We start from the raw sequence: 21,703 nt of genomic DNA on the forward strand, positions 1-21,703 counted from the left end.
TCGGGTTCCCAACAAATTCTTTTTAGAGCACGCGGATGGATCCCCGCTCACGGCAACGCAGTTTTCAGCCTTGCTAAAAACGTCACTTTCCAACCTGGGCTTACAGCCAGGGGATTATAGCACACACTCCTTCCGCATAGGCGCAGCAACCGAGGCAGCAAGGGCCGGCTTCTCGAACGAGGAGATAAAGCGGATAGGGCGTTGGAAATCAGACTGTTTCTTCCGCTATATTAGGCCAGATCTAATTTAACCCCCCTTTCCACATCCCTCTGATAACTAATCATTGCTAACCGTTCAGTCCCGTAGTTCCGCCACCAAAAGCTATGACAACACTAATACAATGATGGACGCTGACACTATGATAAATATGCTGAGTACAGTTGCTAAAAGCTTTTCTTCCTAGATCCGGCGAGACCTAGCATTTGGATCCTAGGTCACTCACACATATTCTGGGCAGCACGGCGGGCCGAGTCGAGACCTGGTGGAAGCGAGCTGGGATTTCATCACCTCAAGTTCCATTGGAGAGGAGATCGGGCATGGCCTGGACACAGGTCCTGCCCGAGGTAGTGAACATAGCAAGGATAGCCACGGGCCCAGTAGTGCTAGTCATCCACGCGGGTCAGAACGACCTGGTAAATGAGGATCCAGGAACTGCTAGCGGTCATGCAAGCAGACCTGGATAGGTTTAGCGGCTTCTTCAGCAACGTAGTAGTGGTATGGTCCAGTATATTACCAAGATTAAGCTGGATAGGGGCAAGGAACATAGCGGCTGTGGAAAGGTCAAGGCGGCATTTCAATATGCAGATCGCCAAATTTATAGCGTCAGGAAGAGGGATAGTGCTGGGACATGAGTTGCTGGAATCAGAGATCAGCAGATTGGTGCTGGAGGATGGTTTTAGCCTCAATGACATAGGTCTGGATATTTTCCTGTCGGACATCCAGGACGGGGTTGAGCGGGCCATGAGGGCCCTGTGTGGGGGTTGCAGCTCAGGCATGGGCCTTCGCCACTCCGTGGCCGGTGGAAGAGGGATTTGGTGAGAGCCAACCTGCCACGGACGGCCGTAGGCATCGGGCCTCCTCCCTCAGGTTTAAGGCGGATTTGTGCCTGTGGTAAAAGCTGTGGCCAAAATATCAAGCAACCCCCTTTTTATATCAAAATTGAATGGTGTTACGTGGATACCTTCAATAAAGAACAAAAGAAAGATATTCCATGTGTGGTCTCCTTCATTGCGCGGTGGGGAGGGGGAACCGGTGGGTGGGTCTCGGCAGTCTGCAGGGCACTGCGGCCGCTGCCGCTGCCCCTGACTGCTGAGCCCCTCGCTACATCCCCCCCATGGTCACCTCTCCCTCCTCCCCACTGTGCAATGCCCCCCGCTGCCCCCCTTCCCTGCTGGGACCTCCTACAGGGCATATAAACAGCTGCCGGAGTCCCTCCTTTCTCTTACCACATCTGCCCTCAGGGTGAGCATCGCCCGCCCTCCCTCCCTTAAGAAGGTTTTGTTACAAGTTCGGAAGTCACAGCCGGTGGAAGAGGGATTTGGTGAGAGCCAACCTGCCACGGACGGCCGTAGGCATCGGGCCTCCTCCCTCAGGTTTAAGGCGGATTTGTGCCTGTGGTAAAAGCTGTGGCCAAAATATCAAGCAACCCCCTTTTTATATCAAAATTGAATGGTGTTACGTGGATACCTTCAATAAAGAACAAAAGAAAGATATTCCATGTGTGGTCTCCTTCATTGCGCGGTGGGGAGGGGGAACCGGTGGGTGGGTCTCGGCAGTCAGAGCAGGGGCTGCCGGCAAAGCGCACGGAAGAAGTGACATGTCACTTCTTAGAATGCAGCGATTCGGGCAGCAGCCGAATAGCTGCGTTCTAATATGCCACGTGCGCACGGCCCCTGCACAATCTCCATAGATTGTGCAGGGGACGCAGGACGCATGCAGTTACGCTGCGCTACAAAGCGCAGCGTAACTGCATGAATTACGCACACGTGCGCACATAGCCTAAGGGTACGCTCACACGAGCGTGATAAACAGACGAGTGCAATGCAAGAAAATCTCGCATTGCACTCGGACCTATGTTAGTCAATGAGGGAGAGCAGTTTGTCAGCTTTTCTTGCATACAGATTCTGGATGCGAGAAAAGTCGCAGCATGCTGCGATTTTCTGCGAGAGCCGTATCACTCGCACCCATTCAAGTGAATGGGTGCGAGAGAAACATCAGACTGCACTCGGATGTTATCCCAGTGTAGTGTGATATACGCACAGGCTGACAATGGAGGAGATGGGGGGATTAACCCCTCCCTCGCCTCCGTAGCGCCCGCCCTCAGCTTCGTAAGATCTGGTCACAGTCGAATGACACTCGGCTCACGCTCGCAGCAGTGCCTGAACCAGGGGTCATTAGCATATCGCATCGGATGCCATACGCTAGTGTAACTCAGGCCTAAAAAGTAGAGAATCAGCTCCAGAAAGTAGTCTAAAAAGTCAAAAATCTACGAGTACCACTTTGCTAAATTTGGCGTAGATTACAACAACGTGGTCACAAGTTAAATATTCTCCACCTATTAATAAAATTACCTCTAACTTCTAAACCCTTTCCATACATATGATGTGGCTGTTATGCAGACTCATGGATTTTTGTACAATCAGATAAATGGAAAGTGAACCCACAATTTTGCAATAAATTTCTCACATGTGGACTGACCCTTAGGGGTACTTTGCACACTACGACATCGCTAGCCGATGGTAGCGATGCCGAGCGCGATAGTCCCCGCCCCCGTTAAAGTCTATGAGATTTCAATTTTGCTGTCCACACAGTGCATCTTTTATTGGCTACGTTTTTGAAGATGCAGCATTTCAATTCTTTTTGCATTTGTGAGCCCCTCTAGTCAATAGATTTCACTTACAAAACGCAATGGGCAAAACGCATGCGTTTTCAGACCATGAGATGCACTCTTAAGGGCTGCTTCTCACTTGCGAGTTTCTCGCAGTAGTGCAATGCGAGAAAAACTCGCATTGGAATCGGACACATGTTAGTGAATGATTCCGCTCTCATCTGCGATTTTTTTCTCAGTCCAAATCGGACTGAGAAAAAAATCGCAGCATGCTGCTTTTTTGCGAGTTTCTACTGCGAGTCTCTCCAATGCAAGTCTATGGGAGCGTGTAAAAAATCGGATGTCACGGGACAGCACTCACACCATCCTAGTGACATCCGATTTTCTACATACATTTCTCGCATGTTTCCTAAAACACTGGAAACGAGCGATGTCTCACAATGTCTGTCAATCACTATTCTGTCAGTCGGTCTCTCCCTCTCGGTCTCTGTTCTCTCTCTGTCGGTCCGTCACTATCTCTGTCCCTCTCTCACAGTCTGTCGGTCATTTTCCCCTCCTCTCTCATACTCACCGTTCCCCGATCCCTGGCACGGCGCTGCACGGCATTCACACTGCTGCGGCGGCTTTTACTATTTTGAAAAAGCCGGCCGCTCATTAAACAATCTCGTATTCCCTGCTTTCCCCGCCCACAGGCGCCTATGATTGGTTGCAGTGAGACACACCCCCACGCTGAGTGACAGGTGTCTCACTGCAACCAATCACAGCAGCCGGTGGGCGGGTCTATACTATGCAGTAAAATTAATAAATAAATAATTTAAAAAAATGGCGTGCGGTCCCCCCCCCCCCAATTTTAATACCAGCCAGATAAAGCCATACGGCTGAAGGCTGGTATTCTCAGGATGGGGAGCTCCACGTTATGGGGAGCCCCCCAGCCTAACAATATCAGTCAGCAGTCGCCCACAATTGCCGCATACATTATATGCAACAGTTCTGGGACTGTACCCGGCTCTTCCCGATTTGCCCTGGTGCGTTGGCAAATCGGGGTAATAAGGAGTTAATGGCAGCCCATAGCTGCCAATAAGAAGTGAAGTAACTCCGGCACACTGTTAATTTCCCAATTGCAATCACAGATCAGAGAAAGGTGTATGTCTCTTTTAAATTTTTATTGAAAAAAAGATGATACAGTTGCAGAAAGTCCGCCTATGACAACGTTTCGGCCATCGTCTCGGCCTTCATCTGGTCGGACAGACTGACTGGTTGGGAAATGATTCCCAAAAGGGCAAAGGGACAAAGTGACGGTACTGGTCGAAAAGGTAGGTCGTGTGGACCCGTTATTCGTCTAATGGTGGATGGACTTGTAAGTTCCTGGGATACTGTCAGGGTCCCATCAATATTTAAGGATATATCTCTAGGGATATTCTGTAGTACAAAAGTAATGCTCGGCTCTGTGAGAGCGGGAGATCAATCCGTATACGAGTGGCAGGATGTCAAAAGAATCTTTAGGCTGGGGTACTGTGTGGCAGGTTGCTAGCCGGATAAAGTGCTGTTAAAAGAGGATCTGATTCAACTCTTAGTTTATATGCACATGGCAGAAAAAAAGTGAGTGGTGTCCATAAATTATATGGGATCCGGGGTTCTAGGCCTAAATAATCCGGTATGGTTGGCAAACAATAGGGCTTCAGAATAGAGCGGTGTGGCAGGTAAGGAAACCTATGCGTAGGCAAACATAATGTGTAGAGACCGCATGTGTGCCCTGTGCGTCCGGTGAGGTGGGCAACACTGGATCCAGCGGTGGCCGCGGGTAACCTCAGTGACAGCTCAGCTGATCGCGCTACTCACCTCAGTTGCTGCGTGGAGGTGACCGGAGCGGCGGTGTCTGCTGCAGCTCCTGTCACCTTCATGCTGGAAGCGACGCTGGAGGTCCGTGGATTACGCCAGACATGGAGGGCTTTTTGGGGCTTATTAAATTGGTAATGAGGGAATTTGTTTGTGTTTTTTATTTCTAATAAATGATTTTTTCATGTGTGTGTGTTTATTTACTGTAACTTACAGATTAATCATGGAGGGTGTCTCATAGACGCCTGACATGATTAATCTAGGATTTAGTGGCAGCTATGGGCTGCCAATAACTCCTTATTACCCCGATTTGCCAACGCACCAGGGCAAATCGGGAAGAGCCGGGTACAGTCCCAGAACTGTCGCATATAATGTATGCGGCAATTCTGGGTGGCTGCTGACTGATATTGTTAGGCTGGGGGGCTCCCCATAACGTGGGGCTCCCCATCCTGAGAATACCAGCCTTCAGCCGTATGGCTTTATCTGGCTGGTATTAAAATTGGGGGGGGACCGCACGCCATTTTTTTTAATTATTTATTTATTAATTTCACTGCACAGTATAGACCCGCCCAGCGGCTGCTGTGATTGGTTGCAGTGAGACACCTGTCACTCAGCGTGGGGGGGTGTCTCACTGCAACCAATCATAGGCGCCTGTGGGCGGGGAAAGCAGGGAATACGAGATTGTTTAATGAGCGGCCGGCTTTTTCAAAATAGTAAAAGCCGCCGGAGCAGTGTGAACGCCGTGCAGCGCAGCGCGGCGCTGGGGATCGGTGAGTATGAGAGAGGGCAGTTAACTTCAGTCACTCGGGGGATTAGTGGTCACCGGTGAGCCCTTCACTGGTGACCGCTAATCAGGACGCGGCACAGACAGAGCCGCAGCATGACAATGAAGTCGGGTGAAGTTCACCCGAGTTCATTCTGATTGTGCGGCTCTGTCTGTGTCTGCTGTCATCTGCCATTCAGCTCTGCTACATGGCTGTCTGTGTCTGCTGTCAGCGGCCATGTAGCAGCGCTGAATGGCAGATGACATAGTAAAAAATACGCATTACACACGCTAGTAAAATCATTAATTTATTCAGAAAAAGCATCGCACTTGCGTTGCACTCGCACCTAACGTGAACTAAAATCAGCCGAGTTTTTTTCAGCCCAGTCGGACCGATTTTACTCGGATAGATGTGTTTCCACCCTTAGATGCACTCAAAACGCACATAACAAAAGATGACCTGTGTGAACATAGCCTTAGGCCACATTCAGTATTTGACATCAGTATTTCTAAGCCAAAACCAGGCGTGGAACAATTGGAGAAAAAGTATAATAGGAACAAGTTATTACTTCCGACCCATCAACTGCTACAATCCACTTTCACTAAAGGCTTGTAGATCAGAGCACATCTTACCTTGCCCCCCATAGCCTCCAGATGAAGAATCGCTCCTGTGCTCCCTGCAATAGCAAAACATAAAGTTAAACACAAGTCTCACACGCTATGGTTGAACAAAAGTGGAAATCCTTTTCAGAAAACAAGCAGCCTTCTTCTCTGCCACAACCAAAACTTTAAAGCTATGTGCGCACTTACCGGATTTTGCCGCGGATTTGCTGCATGTTTCGCTGCAGAAAATGTTCATAACATCTCTGCAGTGAATCACCAGCAAAACCTATGGGAAAAAAAAAATCCTGTGCGCACTAGGCGGAATTTGACAGCTGCATGTTTTGCTGCGGGATTCCCGCAGCAAAAATAATTGCATGTCAATTCTTTTCCGCACGTCGCTGCGTGATTTCACTCCATTGACTGCCATGTAATCGTGAAATCCCGCAGGGAATAACTCAGGCAGCAAATTCTGTGCGGTTCACTGTGTTTTCCTTTGTTATTCCCTGAGGTATTTCGCGGTTTACCTCCGGTAATGTACATCGCTGCCTGCGGTTTTGCAGGGAAGTGATGTCATTACAGGAAGAGGAAGCAAAGCAGAGAGTAAACAAACACACAGATCACAGACACACAGACATAGAACACACATAGAAAGCAAACGGAAATATAGAAAACAAAACACGTGGGCTCCGCTGTATATTTACCATCCAGCCGAGGTAAGCACACAGCGGCGGCCCGGTATTCTCAGGCTGGGGAGGGAGAGGGGCAGGGTTAATGTCCCCCGCCTCACTCCCACCTCCCGCAGCAGAGAATATCAGCCGCAGCTGCCCCGGAACAGTCGCATGCATTATGCGGCAGTACCGGCGTGTCCCCGGCTCTTCCTGCTGCCGTGTAGCAGTGGCAGTCAAGGTAATACAAGGAGTTAATGGTGGCGGATCGACGCCATTAACTCCAGGCTTGATCATGGCAGCGTCTATGTGACAGCTGACATGATCAACCCGGAAGTAAAGTGAAAAAACACAGACAAGAAGGGAATTTTGTTTACTTACCGTAAATTCCTTTTCTTCTAGCTCCTATTGGGAGACCCAGACAATTGGGTGTATAGCTTCTGCCTCCGGAGGCCACACAAAGTTATTACACTTTAAAAAGTGTAACCCCTCCCCTCTGCTATACACCCTCCCGTGCATCACGGGCCCATCAGTTTTGGTGCCAAAGCAGGAAGGAGGAAACTTATAAATTGGTCTAAGGTAAATTCAATCCGAAGGATATTCGGAGAACTGAAACCATGAACCAAAGAACAATTGAACATGAACAACATGTGTACACAAAAGAACAACAGCCCGAAGGGAACAGGGGCGGGAGCTGGGTCTCCCAATAGGAGCTAGAAGAAAAGGAATTTACGGTAAGTAAACAAAATTCCCTTCTTCTTTGTCGCTCCATTGGGAGACCCAGACAATTGGGATGTCCAAAAGCAATCCCTGGGTGGGTAAAAGAATACCTCGATAAAAAAGAGCCGAAACAACGGTCCCTTCTTACAGGTGGGCCACTGCCGCCTGAAGGACTTGCCTACCTAGGCTGGCGTCTGCCGAAGCATAGGCATGCACCTGATAGTGTTTTGTAAAAGTGTGCAGACTCGACCAGGTAGCTGCCTGACACACCTGCTGAGCCGTAGCCTGGTGCCGCAATGCCCAGGACGCACCTACAGCTCTGGTAGAATGGGCTTTCAGCCCTGAAGGAATCGGAAGCCCAGACGAACGGTAGGCTTCAAGAATCGGTTCCTTGATCCACCTAGACAAGGTTGACTTGGAAGCTTGCGACCCCTTACGCTGTCCAGCGACAAGGACAAAGAGCGCATCAGAACGGCGCAAGGGCGCCGTGCGTGAAATGTAGAGCCTGAGTGCTCTCACAAGATCTAACAAGTGCAAATCCTTTTCACATTGGTGAACTGGATGAGGGCAAAAAGAAGGTAAGGCGATATCCTGATTGAGATGAAACGGGGATACCACCTTAGGGAGAAATTCCGGGACCGGACGCAGAACCACCTTATCCTGGTGAAACACCAGGAAGGGGGCTTTGCATGACAGCGCTGCTAGCTCAGACACTCTCCGAAGTGATGTGACTGCCACTAGGAAGGCCACCTTCTGCGAAAGGCGAGATAGAGAGACATCCCGCATCGGCTCGAAAGGTGGCTTCTGGAGAGCCGTCAGCACTCTGTTAAGATCCCAGGGTTCTAGCGGACGCTTGTAAGGTGGGACTATGTGGCAAACTCCCTGCAGGAACGTACGGACCAGCGGAAGCCTGGCTAGACGCTTTTGAAAAAACACGGAAAGCGCCGATACTTGTCCCTTGAGAGAGCCGAGAGACAAGCCCTTGTCCATTCCGGATTGAAGGAAAGAAAGAAAAGTGGGCAAGGCAAACGGCCAGGGAGTGAAACCCTGATCAGAGCACCAGGATAAGAAGATCCTCCAAGTCCTGTGGTAGATCTTGGCGGACGTTGGTTTCCTGGCCTGTCTCATGGTGGCAATGACATCTTGAGATAACCCTGATGACGCTAGGAGCCAGGACTCAATGGCCACACAGTCAGGTTGAGGGCCGCGGAATTCAGATGGAAAAATGGCCCTTGAGACAGCAAGTCTGGTCGGTCTGGGAGTGCCCACGGTTGTCCCACCGTGAGGTGCCACAGATCCGGGTACCACGATCTCCTCGGCCAGTCTGGAGCGACAAGGATGGCGCGACTGCAGTCGGACCTGATCTTGCGTAATACTCTGGGCAGCAGTGCCAGAGGAGGAAATACATAAGGCAGTTAAAACTGCGACCAGTCCTGAACTAACGCGTCTGCCGCAAGAGCTCTGTGATCCTTGGACCGAGCGATGAATGCCGGGACTTTGTTGTTGTGCCGACACGCCATTAGATCGACGTCCGGCGTTCCCCAGCGGCAACAGATCTCCCGAAACACGTCCGGGTGAAGAGACCATTCCCCTGCATCCATGCCCTGGCGACTGAGAAAATCTGCTTCCCAGTTTTCTACGCCCGGGATGTGAACTGCGGAGATGGTGGAGGCTGTGGCTTCCACCCACAGCAGAATCCGCTGAACTTCTCGGAAGGCTTGAAGACTGCGAGTGCCGCCCTGGTGGTTGATGTACGCAACCGCCGTGGCGTTGTCCAACTGTATTCGGATCTGCCGTCCCTCCAGCCACCGCTGGAACGCCTTTAGGGCCAGATACACTGCCCTTATCTCCAGAACGTTGATCTGAAGGGAGGACTCTGTCGGAGTCCAGGTTCCCTGAGCCCTGTGGTGGAGGAAGACCGCTCCCCACCCTGACAGACTCGCGTCCGTCGTGACCACAGCCCAGGATGGGGGCAAGAAGGATTTTCCTTTTGACAAGGAAGTGGGAAGAAGCCACCACTGAAGAGAGGTCTTGGCTGTCCGTGACAGCGAAACGTTCCTGTCTAGGGACGTCGGCTTCTTGTCCCATTTGCGGAGGATATCCCATTGAAGTGGACGCAGATGAAACTGCGCAAAAGGAACTGCCTCCATTGCTGCCACCATCTTCCCTAGGAAGTGCATGAGGCGCCTCAAGTGGTGTGACTGACCCCGAAGAAGAGATTGTACCCCTGTCTGTAGTGAACGCTGTTTGTCCAGCGGGAGCTTCACTATCGCTGAAAGGGTATGAAACTCCATCCCGAGGTAAGTCAGCGATTGGGTCGGTGTCAAATTTGACTTTGGGAAATTGATGATCCACCCGAACCTCTGGAGAGTCTCCAGAGTGACGGTCAGGCTGTGTTGGCATGCCACCCTGGAGGGTGCCTTGACTAGAAGATCGTCTAAGTAAGGGATCACCGAGTGGCCCTGAGAGTGTAGGACCGCCACCACTGCTGCCATGACCTTGGTGAAGACCCGTGGGGCTGTCGCCAGGCCGAAAGGCAGTGCCACGAACTGAAGGTGTTCGTCCCCGATGGCGAAACGCAGGAAGCGGTGATGCTCGGGAGCGATTGGCACATGGAGATAAGCATCTTTGATGTCGACTGATGCTAGGAAGTCTCCTTGTGACATCGAGGCGATGACTGAGCGGAGAGATTCCATCCGAAACCTTCTGGTGCTCACATGCTTGTTGAGCAGCTTGAGGTCTAGAACGGGACGGAATGATCCGTCCTTTTTTGGCACCACGAATAAGTTGGAGTAGAATCCGTGACCATGTTCCTGAGGTGGAACGGGAATCACCACTCCTTCTGCCTTCAGAGTGTTTACCGCCTGAAAAAGTGCATCGGCTCGCTCGGGGGGCGGAGATGTTCTGAAGAAACGAGTCGGAGGACGAGAACTGAGCTCTATCCTGTAACCGTGAGACAGAATGTCTCTCACCCATCGGTCTTGGACATGTGGCCACCAGGTGTCGCAAAAGCGGAAGAGCCTGCCACCGACCGAGGATGCGGTTTGTGGAGACCGAAAGTCATGAGGAGGCCGCCTTGGGGGCGGCTCCTCCGGCGGTCTTTTTAGGACGTGACTTAGACCGCCATGCCGAAGAGTTGCTCTGGCCCTTCTGTGACCTGTTGGACGTGGAGGATTGGGACCTGGCTGAGGGCCGAAAGGACCGAAACCTCGATTGAATCTTTCGCTGCTGAGGTCTGTTCGGTTTAGACTGGGGTAAGGACGAGTCCTTTCCCTTGGATTGCTTGATAATTTCGTCCAATTGCTCGCCAAACAAGCAGTCGCCGGAAAATGGCAAACCGGTTAAGAACTTCTTGGAAGCAGAGTCTGCCTTCCATTCGCGTAGCCACATGGCCCTGCGGACTGCCACCGAATTGGCGGATGCTACCGCTGTACGGCTCACCGAGTCGAGGACCGCGTTCATGGCGCAGGACGAAAAAGCCGACGCCTGAGAAGTCAAAGACACGACCTGCGGAGTAGCGGTGCGTGTGACCGCCTTAATCTCAGACAAACAAGCTGAGATAGCTTGGAGCGCCCACACGGCTGCAAATGCTGGAGCAAAAGACGCACCTATGGCTTCATAGATGGATTTCATCAGGAGCTCTATTTGCCTGTCAGTGGCATCTTTGAGCGATGAGCCATCTGCCACTGATACCACGGATCTAGCCGCCAGCCTAGAGACTGGAGGATCCACCTTGGGACACTGAGCCCAACCCTTAACTACATCAGGTGGGAAGGGGTAATGTGTGTCATTAAGGCGCTTAGTAAAGCGCTTGTCCGGATATGCTCTGTGCTTCCGGACAGCATCCCTGAAGTTAGAGTGATCGAAAAAAGCACTCCTTGTACGTTTGGGAAACCTAAACTGGTGTTTCTCCTGTTGTGAAGCTGACTCCTCAACAGGTGGAGTTGGAGGAGGAAGTTCTAGCACCTGGTTAACCCTTTCACGACCGGCCGATTTTTCGCTTTCCGTTTTTTTTTTTCGCCATTCTTTTTCTGAGAGACGTAACTCTTTTATTTTTCAGTCAATATGGTCATGTGAGGGCTCATTTTTTGCGGAACGAGCTGTACTTTTAAATGAAACCATCAGTTTTACCATATTGTGTACTAGAAAATGGCAAAAAAATTCCAAATGCTGAAAAATTGCAAAAAAAGTGCGATAGCACTATGGTTTTTGAGATATTTTATTCACTGTGTTCACTATATGGTAAAACTGATGTGTGGGTGTGATGCCTCAGGTCAGTGCGAGTTCGTAGACACCAAACATGTATAGGTTTACTTTTATATAAGGGGTTAAAAAAAAATCGGAAGTTTGTCCGAAAAAAGTGGCGCACGTTTTACGCCATATTCCGTGACCCGTAGCGTTCTCATTTTTCGGGATCTTAGGCTCAATGACGGCTTATTTTTTGCGTCTCGAGCTGACGTTTTTAACGGTACCATTTTTGCGCAGATGCTACGTTTTGATCGCCTCTTATTGCATTTTGCGCAAAAGTTGTGGCGACAAAAAAACGTCGTTTTGGCGTTTGGAATTTTTTTGCCGCTACGCCGTTTACTGATCAGATTAATTGATTTTATATTTTGATAGATCGGGCGTTTCTGAACGCGGCGATACCAAATGTGTGTATATTTTTTATTTTTTTAACCCTTTAATTTTCAATGGGGCGAATGGGGGGTGATTTGAACTTTTAGGTTTTTTTGTTTTTTTTAAATTTTTTAAAACTTATTTTTTTACTTTTTTTTTTTATTTTACTAGTCCCCCTAGGGGGCTATTGCGATCAGCATTCCGATCGCTCTGCAGTATCTGCTGATCACAGCTGGAAGGCTGTAAACAGCAGATACGCTGTCTTTCTCTTTTGCTGTGCCCCGGGCACAGCGAAAGTGAAACCAATTCATGTGTAGTACAGGAGTCATCACATGACCCTGTACTACCATGACAACTATCGGGAGTCACGTGATCGCGTCACGTGACTTCCGGTTTCGGCGGTAAGTAAAACTTTACCGCGATTGCGCTTATAATGGCGCTGTCATGTATTGACAGCGCCATATAAGGGGTTAATCGGCACGAGCAGATAACGATTCTGCTCGTGCCTAGCAGGCACACATCTCAGCTGTGAAAATCAGCTGAGATGTGTGCCGATCGCGGCATGCTGCCGCCGGAGGACCGCGGGCAGTAAGATTATGTCATTTAGGACGTAATTTTACGGCCCGCGGTCGTTAAGGGGTTAATGGACGCTATAAGGTCATTTACAATGGCGTCTCCTTCAGGTGTATCAAGATTGAGAGCACCGTCCGGATCAGAGCCCTGAGCTGCAACGTCCGCCTCATCCTCCAGAGAGTCCTCATGCTGAGACCCTGAGCAGCGTGATGAAGTGGATGAGGGTCCCCAGCGAGCCCGCTTAGACGGTCTGTGACTACAGTCCGAGTCGGAGTCCTCCCCGTGGGACCTATGTGTCACCTCAGGAGCAGTTTGCTGCTCTAACCGAGGGGGGCCTGGGGTCAATGATTCAACAGTGCCCGGGGCCTGTGTTACCGGTCTGGACTGCAAAGCTTCAAGTATCTTAGCAGACCATTTGTCCATAGACTGAGCCATGGATTGTGAAAGGGACTCAGAAAGTTTCTCAGCCAACACTGCAAACTCTGTCCCTGCCACCTGGACAGTAACAGCCGGTGGTTCTACCTGAGCCGAGGGTCCCACCAGTGCCTGAGGCTCCGGCTGAGTGAGTGTCAAAGAGGCCGAGCATTGCACACAATGAGGGTAGGTGGAACCTGCAGGTAACATAGCCGCACAAGAGGTACAAGTTGCAAAATAAGCCTGTGCCTTGGCACCCTTGCTTTTTGCAGACGACATGCTGTTATCTCCTCTTAGCAAACAGTGAGGGTATATAGCTAAGCAAATACTGCAGCCGAGCAGAGCAAATGTATACCCAATATGGATATATATATATATACACTGCGGCACCCAGGGGGGCCAGCACCTGTAACAGGTGCGGCTTACCGACCGCGCTCAGCGGTTGTGTGTCCACCAGATTCCCTGCCTGGGCCTCCCAGAGTTATGGAGCTCTATCTGAAGTTCTCCTCCGGCAGCAGCGATGATAATAATGGCTGCCAGCGTTCTGTGAGGAGGAGGGAGCCGTGGGCGTGCCTTAGAAAGTGCGGGAATCTGGTGCCCCACGGTGCTCAGTGAGGGGGGAGGAGGATACTAAGTATGCTCCAGCCCTCACCGCTGACGTTCAGTCTAGCGTCCCGCCCTTGCCCCTGACTGGCAGGCCCGGGGGCGGGAATATGCGGTACTAGGCCGCAAAAGCCGGGGACTCGAGTTATAAGCGCGGCCGGCAAACAGGCACGGTCGGCGCGGTAGTCCCGGCGGCCCCAAACACAGCGCAGCTGCTGCAGTGTCCGATCCACAGGCGCTCTATGCGCCGTCCCCAAGGGGACACAGAGTACCTCAGAGAAGCAGGGCCTGTCCCTGATGACATCCAGTCTCCTGTCCGTCAGGTTCCCACAGGGGCTGCGGAGGGAGCCCGGTCCCAGTGTCTGGTGACCGGCTAGGATCCCACTTCTCCCAGAGCCCCTAAGGGATGGGGAAGGAAAACGGCATGTGGCTCCAGCCTTTGTACCCGCAATGGGTACCTCAACCTTAACAGCACCGCCGACCAAAGTGGGGTGAGAAGGGAGCATGCCGGGGGCCCTGTGGGGGGCCCTCTTTTCTTCCATCCGATAAAGTCAGCAGCTGCTGCTGACTAAAATGTGGAGCTTGCGTGAATGTGTGCCTCCTTCAACACAAAGCATAAAACTGATGGGCCCGTGATGCACGGGAGGGTGTATAGCAGAGGGGAGGGGTTACACTTTTTAAAGTGTAATAACTTTGTGTGGCCTCCGGAGGCAGAAGCTATACACCCAATTGTCTGGGTCTCCCAATGGAGCGACAAAGAAATCCTTTATTTTAAATAAAACACAAACAAGCCTCGTTCACCCTTTTATCAACCACTCCCGAAACAAACCTCCGACGTAATCCACAGCTCCGGCGTAATCCACAGCTCCTGCGCTGCTTACATCCAGCCGCGAGTGACACACTGAATGAATGCAGCGTCGCAGCGAGACAGCAGAGGTAATTACCGGTCATTTCCCACGGCCGGTAATGTGAACTCAATGCCGACCGTGGGAAATGCAGCGATCTGTCCTCTATCTATCTATCCCTCTATCTATCTAAGAAGGAAATGATTTTTTTTTTTTCCAATGTGCTTTATTGCATTGAATGCAATAAAGCACATGTACCAACCCGCACGCGTCAAAACCGCGGCAATACCGCGAACAATACCGCGGTAAAACCGCATGCGGTTTTCGGGTGCGGTTTGCCACGGTTATTTACCGCGGGTGCGGTAATCTTTCAGTGCCTGCGGAATTTTCTTGAGAAAATTCCATTTCCAGTGCGCACATAGCCTTAGGCCACGTGCATACTGAGTACAGTGGAACCTCGCTTAACGAGTAACCCAGTTAGCGAGTTTTTCGCCTAACGAGCAAGGCTTTCTGTAAATTTGTAACTCGGTTTACGAGAAAGCTTTGCTGTACGAGCAAAATACTCACCGCACACGCTTCGGTTCCATACATCCACTGCGCTCTAACCCGCTCTTGCAGTCCACACAAACACACACAAGCACGCACAAACAAACACGCATGCACACACACATATTATGCTCACCTTACCTTCTGTTCCCTCGACGGCTTCCTGGAACTTGCATGTATCGGGTAACCAAGGCGACCGATGCCGGACCTTCATCTCCGGGAGATTTATCAAACATATATAAAAAACATTTATAAAGTGAAACTAACTCAGTTGCCCTTAGCAACCAATCGGATTGCACTTCTCAGTCTTCGCAGACTCTTTGGAAAATGAAAGGTGGAATCTGGTTGGTTGCTAAGGGTAGCTGAGTCAGTTTCACAGATCCAGCAGTTAAATGTTATTTTCTGTCCACCTACTTTTGGACCACAGTGTGTGTGTGTGTGTGTGTGTGTGTGTGTGTGTGTGTGTGTGTGTACACACACACACACACACACACATATATTCACTTTATATTTTTTTTCTATAAAGGTGCATGTTGTCCCCTGACCCCCCCCCCCCCCCTTCCCATAGACCCCACTTATACTTTTATAAAATCTCCTGCCCTGTATGTAAATTGTTCGGTCCGATGGGCATCCTAATCTGCGCCTTCTGTCCCTCCCATCCTGGGCTGATTGATGTGGATGATGCCTCGGGTGCCAACCATGTAGGCAGGCAGAATCTTGTGTCTGTGCAGAAGTATTCCCGCATCACGCAGGTGTACTTTGCTCTCCCCTATTGAGCATAGAGCCGAACACATAGGTGTGCCTGTGCGAACAGGCGAATTCTCTGCACAGGCACAAGATTTTGCCCAGGGATGTGGATGACATCACCCATTTCATCCACAATGCTGGCCAAAATCTCACAACTGCGCAAATAACTCATCAGTTCGCGTAGGCGCAACAGGACAGAGCGAAGTATGCAGGTGCGAGATGTTACCCACCTACATGGATGGCACCCAAGGCATCAAACATGTCAATCAGCACAGGAAGACAGGGTCAGGAGGTGCAGGCTAGGACGCCTATGAGACAGGAGTGGATAATTAGCATACATAGCGGGAGATTTTATAAAGCTGGGGCCACACGGGGATTACTGCTATCCCCTCAGATGACACTCGGGTCACACTGGCAGTACAGCAGAGCAGAGTGTAATGCGACTGAGGTCCGATCGGACTTCAGCGGCGGGGGGCATGCTGGCTCTGAGGAGGGGCGGGTGGGATTTATCTCCCTCTCTACTCCATAGCCAGCTATTACCATTCTCGCCCTGCACTCGTGGTACACTGGTGTAATGCGAATGCAGTGCGATTTTTCTCTCGCCCCATAGACTTAAATGGGTGTGAGAGAAAACAGGATCGCATTACAGTCGCAGCATGCTGCGATTGTTTTCTCGGTCCGATTAGGGCTGAGAAAATAATTGCTCATGGGTGCTGGCACATAGGCTAATATTGGTCGGATTGGAATGCGATGTTTTAATCGCACTCCGCTTGCACTGATTTTCATGGCATGTGGCTTAGGCCTAAAGGTATTTGTGGGGTCTACAAGAGGAGGTCAGGGGACAACATGCATCTTTATCAGGCACTTCTTAAGGTGTTAGTTTTAGATTAGAAAGCCAAAATCTAATGACAGGTTCTCTCTGAAGGGAACAAGTCAGGTGCAATATACACCCAGAACCATGAGCCATTCTGGGTGCATATTGCTATTCCCTGCCTACCTGTCCCTGTATCTTATAGCATATATAAAGAGATCTTTAGAAAAAGTCTTTCAAAAGATCTTTTATCTTCTGCTAATGAGCGCAGGGACTAGTCCCAAGGATGTTAAATCCCCTGACTAGCTGCTCTCCTGACATGTTAGCATGCCCACAGGGGTGTACTAACATGCTATTCAATGAAGCGTCACCTTGCATACCTGTGTTTGCTGTGACCGCGCTTCTGAATGCCGGGCACTTCCGGTAATGCACAGTAGGAAGCCGAATGTACGCATCACGGCTTCAGAGAGGTCTACTGGATGACTGGAAGTGTCGGGCATTCAGGAGAGCACAGGTACACACTTGGTGACGCTGCATTGAATAGCATGTAAGGCTCTGTGCGCACTAGACCTTTTTACCCGCGGATTTACCCGCGGATTTGCCACGGAAATTTCTTGAGAAATGTCTGCAATCTTTGCCTGGCACGTTTTTTTGTCCAGCAAAAAAAAAAAAACAGCATCGCGCTGCATCCGGCCGATGCTACGCTTTTTCCAATGCATGCCTATGGATGCTGGATGCGGCAAAAACCGCATCTGGTCACCGCATGCGGTTTTTTGCACTGCGCATGCTCAGTAGCGTGCCACAACCGGCAAAAACCGGACGGGCCGCATGTAAAAACTTATGCAAAGGATGTGGTTTTTTTCGCCGCATCCGTTGCATAGGTTTTAGAGCCGGATTTAGCCGCACTGCTAAACCCGAAGGTGTGAAAGCAGCCTTAGTAAACCCCTGTAGGCGTGCTAACATGTAAAGAGGGTGGACTAGTCAGGGGATATAACGCCCTTACTAGTTCCTGCGCTCATTAGCATATCCTTTTTCTAAAGATCTCTTTTTTATGCTACTAGATACAAGGACGGTTAGGCAGCGATTACGGTAACACTATGCACCCAGAACTGCTCGTGGTTCTGGGTGCATATTGTACGTGACAGGTTCCCTTTAAGTGCTACATATCTACCGTATATATAGAGGGGCTCCTGGATTGCGACAGAAGAATCTTTATTAAATACCGTAGTTGTTTATATGAGTTTCAGAAAGGGAAGGCAAAAATGACTATACTGATGCAATAATAAAAAAAACTAGGAAACTTTAATAAATAAATAAAAAAAATAACTGGCTGGTCAGGTTATGTATAGACATGGAGGCGTACAGACATGGAGGCGTACAGATGTATAGACATGGAGGTGTGCAGATGTATAGACATGGAGGCGTGCAGATGTATAGACATGGAGGCGTGCAGATGTATAGACATGGAGGCGTGCAGATGTATAGACATGGAGGCGTGCAGATGTATAGACATGGAGGCGTGCAGATGTATAGACATGGAGGCGTGCAGATGTATAGACATGGAGGCGTGCAGATGTATAGACATGGAGGCGTGCAGATGTACAGACATGGAGGAGTGCAGATGTACAGACATGGAGGAGTGCAGATGTACAGACATGGAGGCGTGCAGATGTACAGACATGGAGACGTGCAGATGTACAGACATGGAGGCGTGCAGATGTACAGACATGGAGGCGTGCAGATGTACAGACATGGAGGCGTGCAGATGTATAGACATGGAGGCGTGCAGATGTACAGACATGGAGGCGTGCAGATGTACAGACATGGAGGCGTGCAGATGTATAGACATGGAGGCGTGCAGATGTATAGACATGGAGGCGTGCAGATGTACAGACATGGAGACGTGCAGATGTACAGACATGGAGGCGTACAGATGTACAGACATGGAGGCGTACAGATGTATAGACATGGAGGCGTGCAGATGTACAGACACGGAGGCGTGCAGATGTATAGACATGGAGGCGTGCAGATGTACAGACATGGAGGCGTACAGATGTACAGACATGGAGGCGTGCAGATGTACAGACATGGAGGTGTGCAGATGTACAGACATGGAGGCGTGCAGATGTATAGACACGGAGGCGTGCAGATGTACAGACATGGAGATGTGCAGATGTATAGACATGGAGGCGTGCAGATGTATAGACACGGAGGCGTGCAGATGTATAGACATGGAGGCGTGCAGATGTATAGACATGGAGGCGTGCAGATGTACAGACATGGAGGCGTGCAGACGTACCGACCAAAATCCTGTCAGGTAAAAGTGAACTAAAGGGCTCCATGCAATTATAGCATCACAGTAACATTTGCAGAGCAGCGGACATGGAGGAGTGAAGACAAGTAAATGCTAACCTGCAGTTGTGCCAAAATATATTATGTGCATCTTACAACTGGGGAGAATAAAATGGTCCATAACTCTTATATTACAAATAACTGTGCACATTTTTTTTCGGATCAATACTGTAAAAGAAAGTGTTTCTACAATTGTGTGGACAATATAAAGGTTAGCATGCTCCATGAGATAATAGCACCAATCATGAGGAGCAGTACCGCCATTAATCCGCTCCTCCCGCCATTTTGTGCCCGCTTTTCCCGCCATTATGTACCCGCTCTTTCCGCCATATTTTATTTTCGCTTTCCCATGTATTGTGTGGGCGGAGTCTTGTAGTTTCCCGCCGAAACTCACCCAAAAGTATTTCTACAATTCTGTGGACAGTATAAAGTTTAGCATGCTCCAAGAGATAGTTACACCAATCATGAGGAGCAGGGTCACCCTTATGTAGCCGCTCCTCCCGCCATTTTGTGTCCGCTTTTCCCGCCATGTACTGTGGGCGGAGTCTTGTAGTTTCCCGCCGAAACTCACCCGAAAGTGTTTCTACAATTCTGTGGACAGTATAGAGTTTAATATGCTCCGTGTGAGATAGTTACACCAATCATGAGCAGTGCCGCCATTATGTATCATCTCCTCCCGCCAGTGTGTCGGCTTTTCCCGCCATGTACTGTGGGGGCGGAGTCTTGTAGTTTCCCGCCGAAACTCACACAAGTGTACGTCGTCGTCGGAAGCGAAACTGCGCAGATATAATTACCGACATGACACATTACTACTGCGCAGTTCCCAATACCGCCATAATAAACCCATAATAATCTATATCCACATCTACTGGGGGCAGAACAATGAATCTTATCTTTCTGCCCCGTCGCTGCAGTGTAAGCAGCCACCAATCATGTCTCTCGGCGCATTGCTCCGCTCCTCACCAGCTCCTGTAGCCTCCATGATGACGTCTTCCAGACATGGCGATGAGTTGTGAGGAGGAAATCTTCAGACTGTTCTTCTCGGGGCGCAGCACTGTACTGAGGAGCCCCTCACAGCACCTGATATTAATATAGGGGGGCGGATACTGGACACCAGCACGTGTGAGGGGGGGCTGCCCTATCATCCCTGTGTACATATTGGCTTAATACTGACAGACAGTGGAGGAAAATGGACACATCCCAAGAAAAATTGCTGAATTACACATGTCATATTAACCCATTATGACTGATAAGTGTTATTCTCAAGTACTTTACTGGGTAAATTGCAAAGTGCTTGTAAACCAAGCAAGTTTGCAAATAGCATTTCAAGGTGTTTTCTGAGCAGAAAAAGGCAGTGTGCACACAGTGCGTTTTTATAGCTTTCTTTATGCGTTTTTTTGTACAGTTCTCACAAAACTAGTGTAGTGCCAGTGTTTGCAGCGTTTTGGAGGTAGCGGGTTTTCACTGCATCCAAAACGCTGCGTTGTACAGTGCAAGCACAGTGCGTGGGATTTATAGAAAACCCGTGCCCACTGTGCTGGTTTTTTTTCCTCAGCAAACACTGACCTGTGGTGCGGTTTTGCAGAGCCGCACCATGGCAATTGTTTGCTGCGAAGTCACAAGTGTTCTCCGTAGAGAGAACACAAGCGAGAGACCGCAGCGCCCCAAACTGATCGTGTGCACAGGTCACTGCAGTCTCCGGTGGAGTAGACTTGCGGCCCTGCAGGTTAGGGCCCACCGCATCCAGGACACAGTGGGTCCTGATTATGGGCACGTACCCATAAAGGGAACCTGTCAGCAGATGTGTCCCCTATAAGCTGCGGCCACCACCACTGAGCTCGTATATACAGTACTAGAAGGAGGCCCGATTCTAACACATCGGGTATTCTAGATTTTATTGTGTAGTTAATGTATGATTTTTGTTATCTAGATAGATATAGATGTTGTGTGTAGTTGCCAAGTGTTTGTGTAGGGCGCTGTAAATGTTCTGGGTGTGGCGGAGGGTGAGAGCGATGTTGTTTGTGTTGCGTTGTTTGTGGAGCGCTGTGTGTCTGCAGCGTTGTGTGTGTGTGGTGCTGTGTGTGTTGCGCGGTTTGTGTGGGTGTGTTTGTGTGTTTTAAGGGAAGGTATGTTTTGTGCAGTGTGTGTGTCTTGGAGGAGTAGTCCTGGGGAGAGAGGAGTATAATAGGAGGAGTAGTCCTGGGGGGAGAGGAGAATAATAGGAGGAGTAGTCCTGGGGGGAGAGGGCGGGCACAGTGTGCGGGGGCGTGGCCGGGCACGTTCTGTGGGGGCATTGCCGGGTGGGCACAGTGTGTGTGGGGTGTGGCCGGGCGGGCACAGTGTGCGGGGGGCGTGGCCGGGCGGGCACAATGTGCGGGGGGTGTGGCCGAGCCGAGCGGCCAATGCGACAGTTGTCACTGTAATGACGTCATTTTGGAGCAAGACAGACAGAATAATTATATATATACTAGAAGGTGGCCCGATTCTACGCATCGGGTATTCTAGAATTTACGTATTGTGTAGTTCATGTATGATTTTTGTTATATATATAGATGTTGTTGTGTGTACTTACCAAGTGTTTGTGTAGGGGCTGTACATGTTCTGGGTGTGGCTGGGGGTGAGAGCGGTGTTGTATGTGTGTTGCGTTGTTTGTGGAGCGCTGTGTGTCTGTAGCGCTGTGTGTGTGTGTGTTGCGCGGTTTGTGTGTGTGTGGTGTGCTTTGGGGGAGGTATGTTTTGTGCAATGTGTGTGTTGTGCGGTATGTGCGTATATTTATGTATG

At 50.1% G+C, this 21,703-nt stretch overlaps 1 protein-coding gene across 2 annotated transcripts in view; it reads right to left on the bottom strand.

Moving 5' to 3' along the window:
- The window catches only part of LOC142296935 (ribonuclease H1-like), a 125,019-nt gene extending 104,928 nt beyond the window's left edge, over nucleotides 1-20,091 (bottom strand). Inside the window, exons 1-2 of one of the 2 annotated variants that reach the window (XM_075341079.1) lie at nucleotides 19,886-20,091; nucleotides 6,060-6,103 (exon numbers count right to left, since the gene is read on the bottom strand). In XM_075341079.1, coding sequence (XP_075197194.1) covers nucleotides 6,060-6,103; nucleotides 19,886-20,079 — 238 coding nt within the window. In that variant the 5' untranslated portion in view covers nucleotides 20,080-20,091. Of the gene's footprint in view, nucleotides 1-6,059; nucleotides 6,104-15,153; nucleotides 15,233-19,885 lie in introns of those variants that run through there. The other variant, XM_075341080.1, reaches the window with a different exon arrangement.
- Nucleotides 20,092-21,703: the final 1,612 nt, after the last annotated feature.

This window comes from Anomaloglossus baeobatrachus, chromosome 3 (assembly GCF_048569485.1).
Source record: "Anomaloglossus baeobatrachus isolate aAnoBae1 chromosome 3, aAnoBae1.hap1, whole genome shotgun sequence".
NCBI classification, from domain to species: Eukaryota; Metazoa; Chordata; class Amphibia; order Anura; family Aromobatidae; genus Anomaloglossus; species Anomaloglossus baeobatrachus.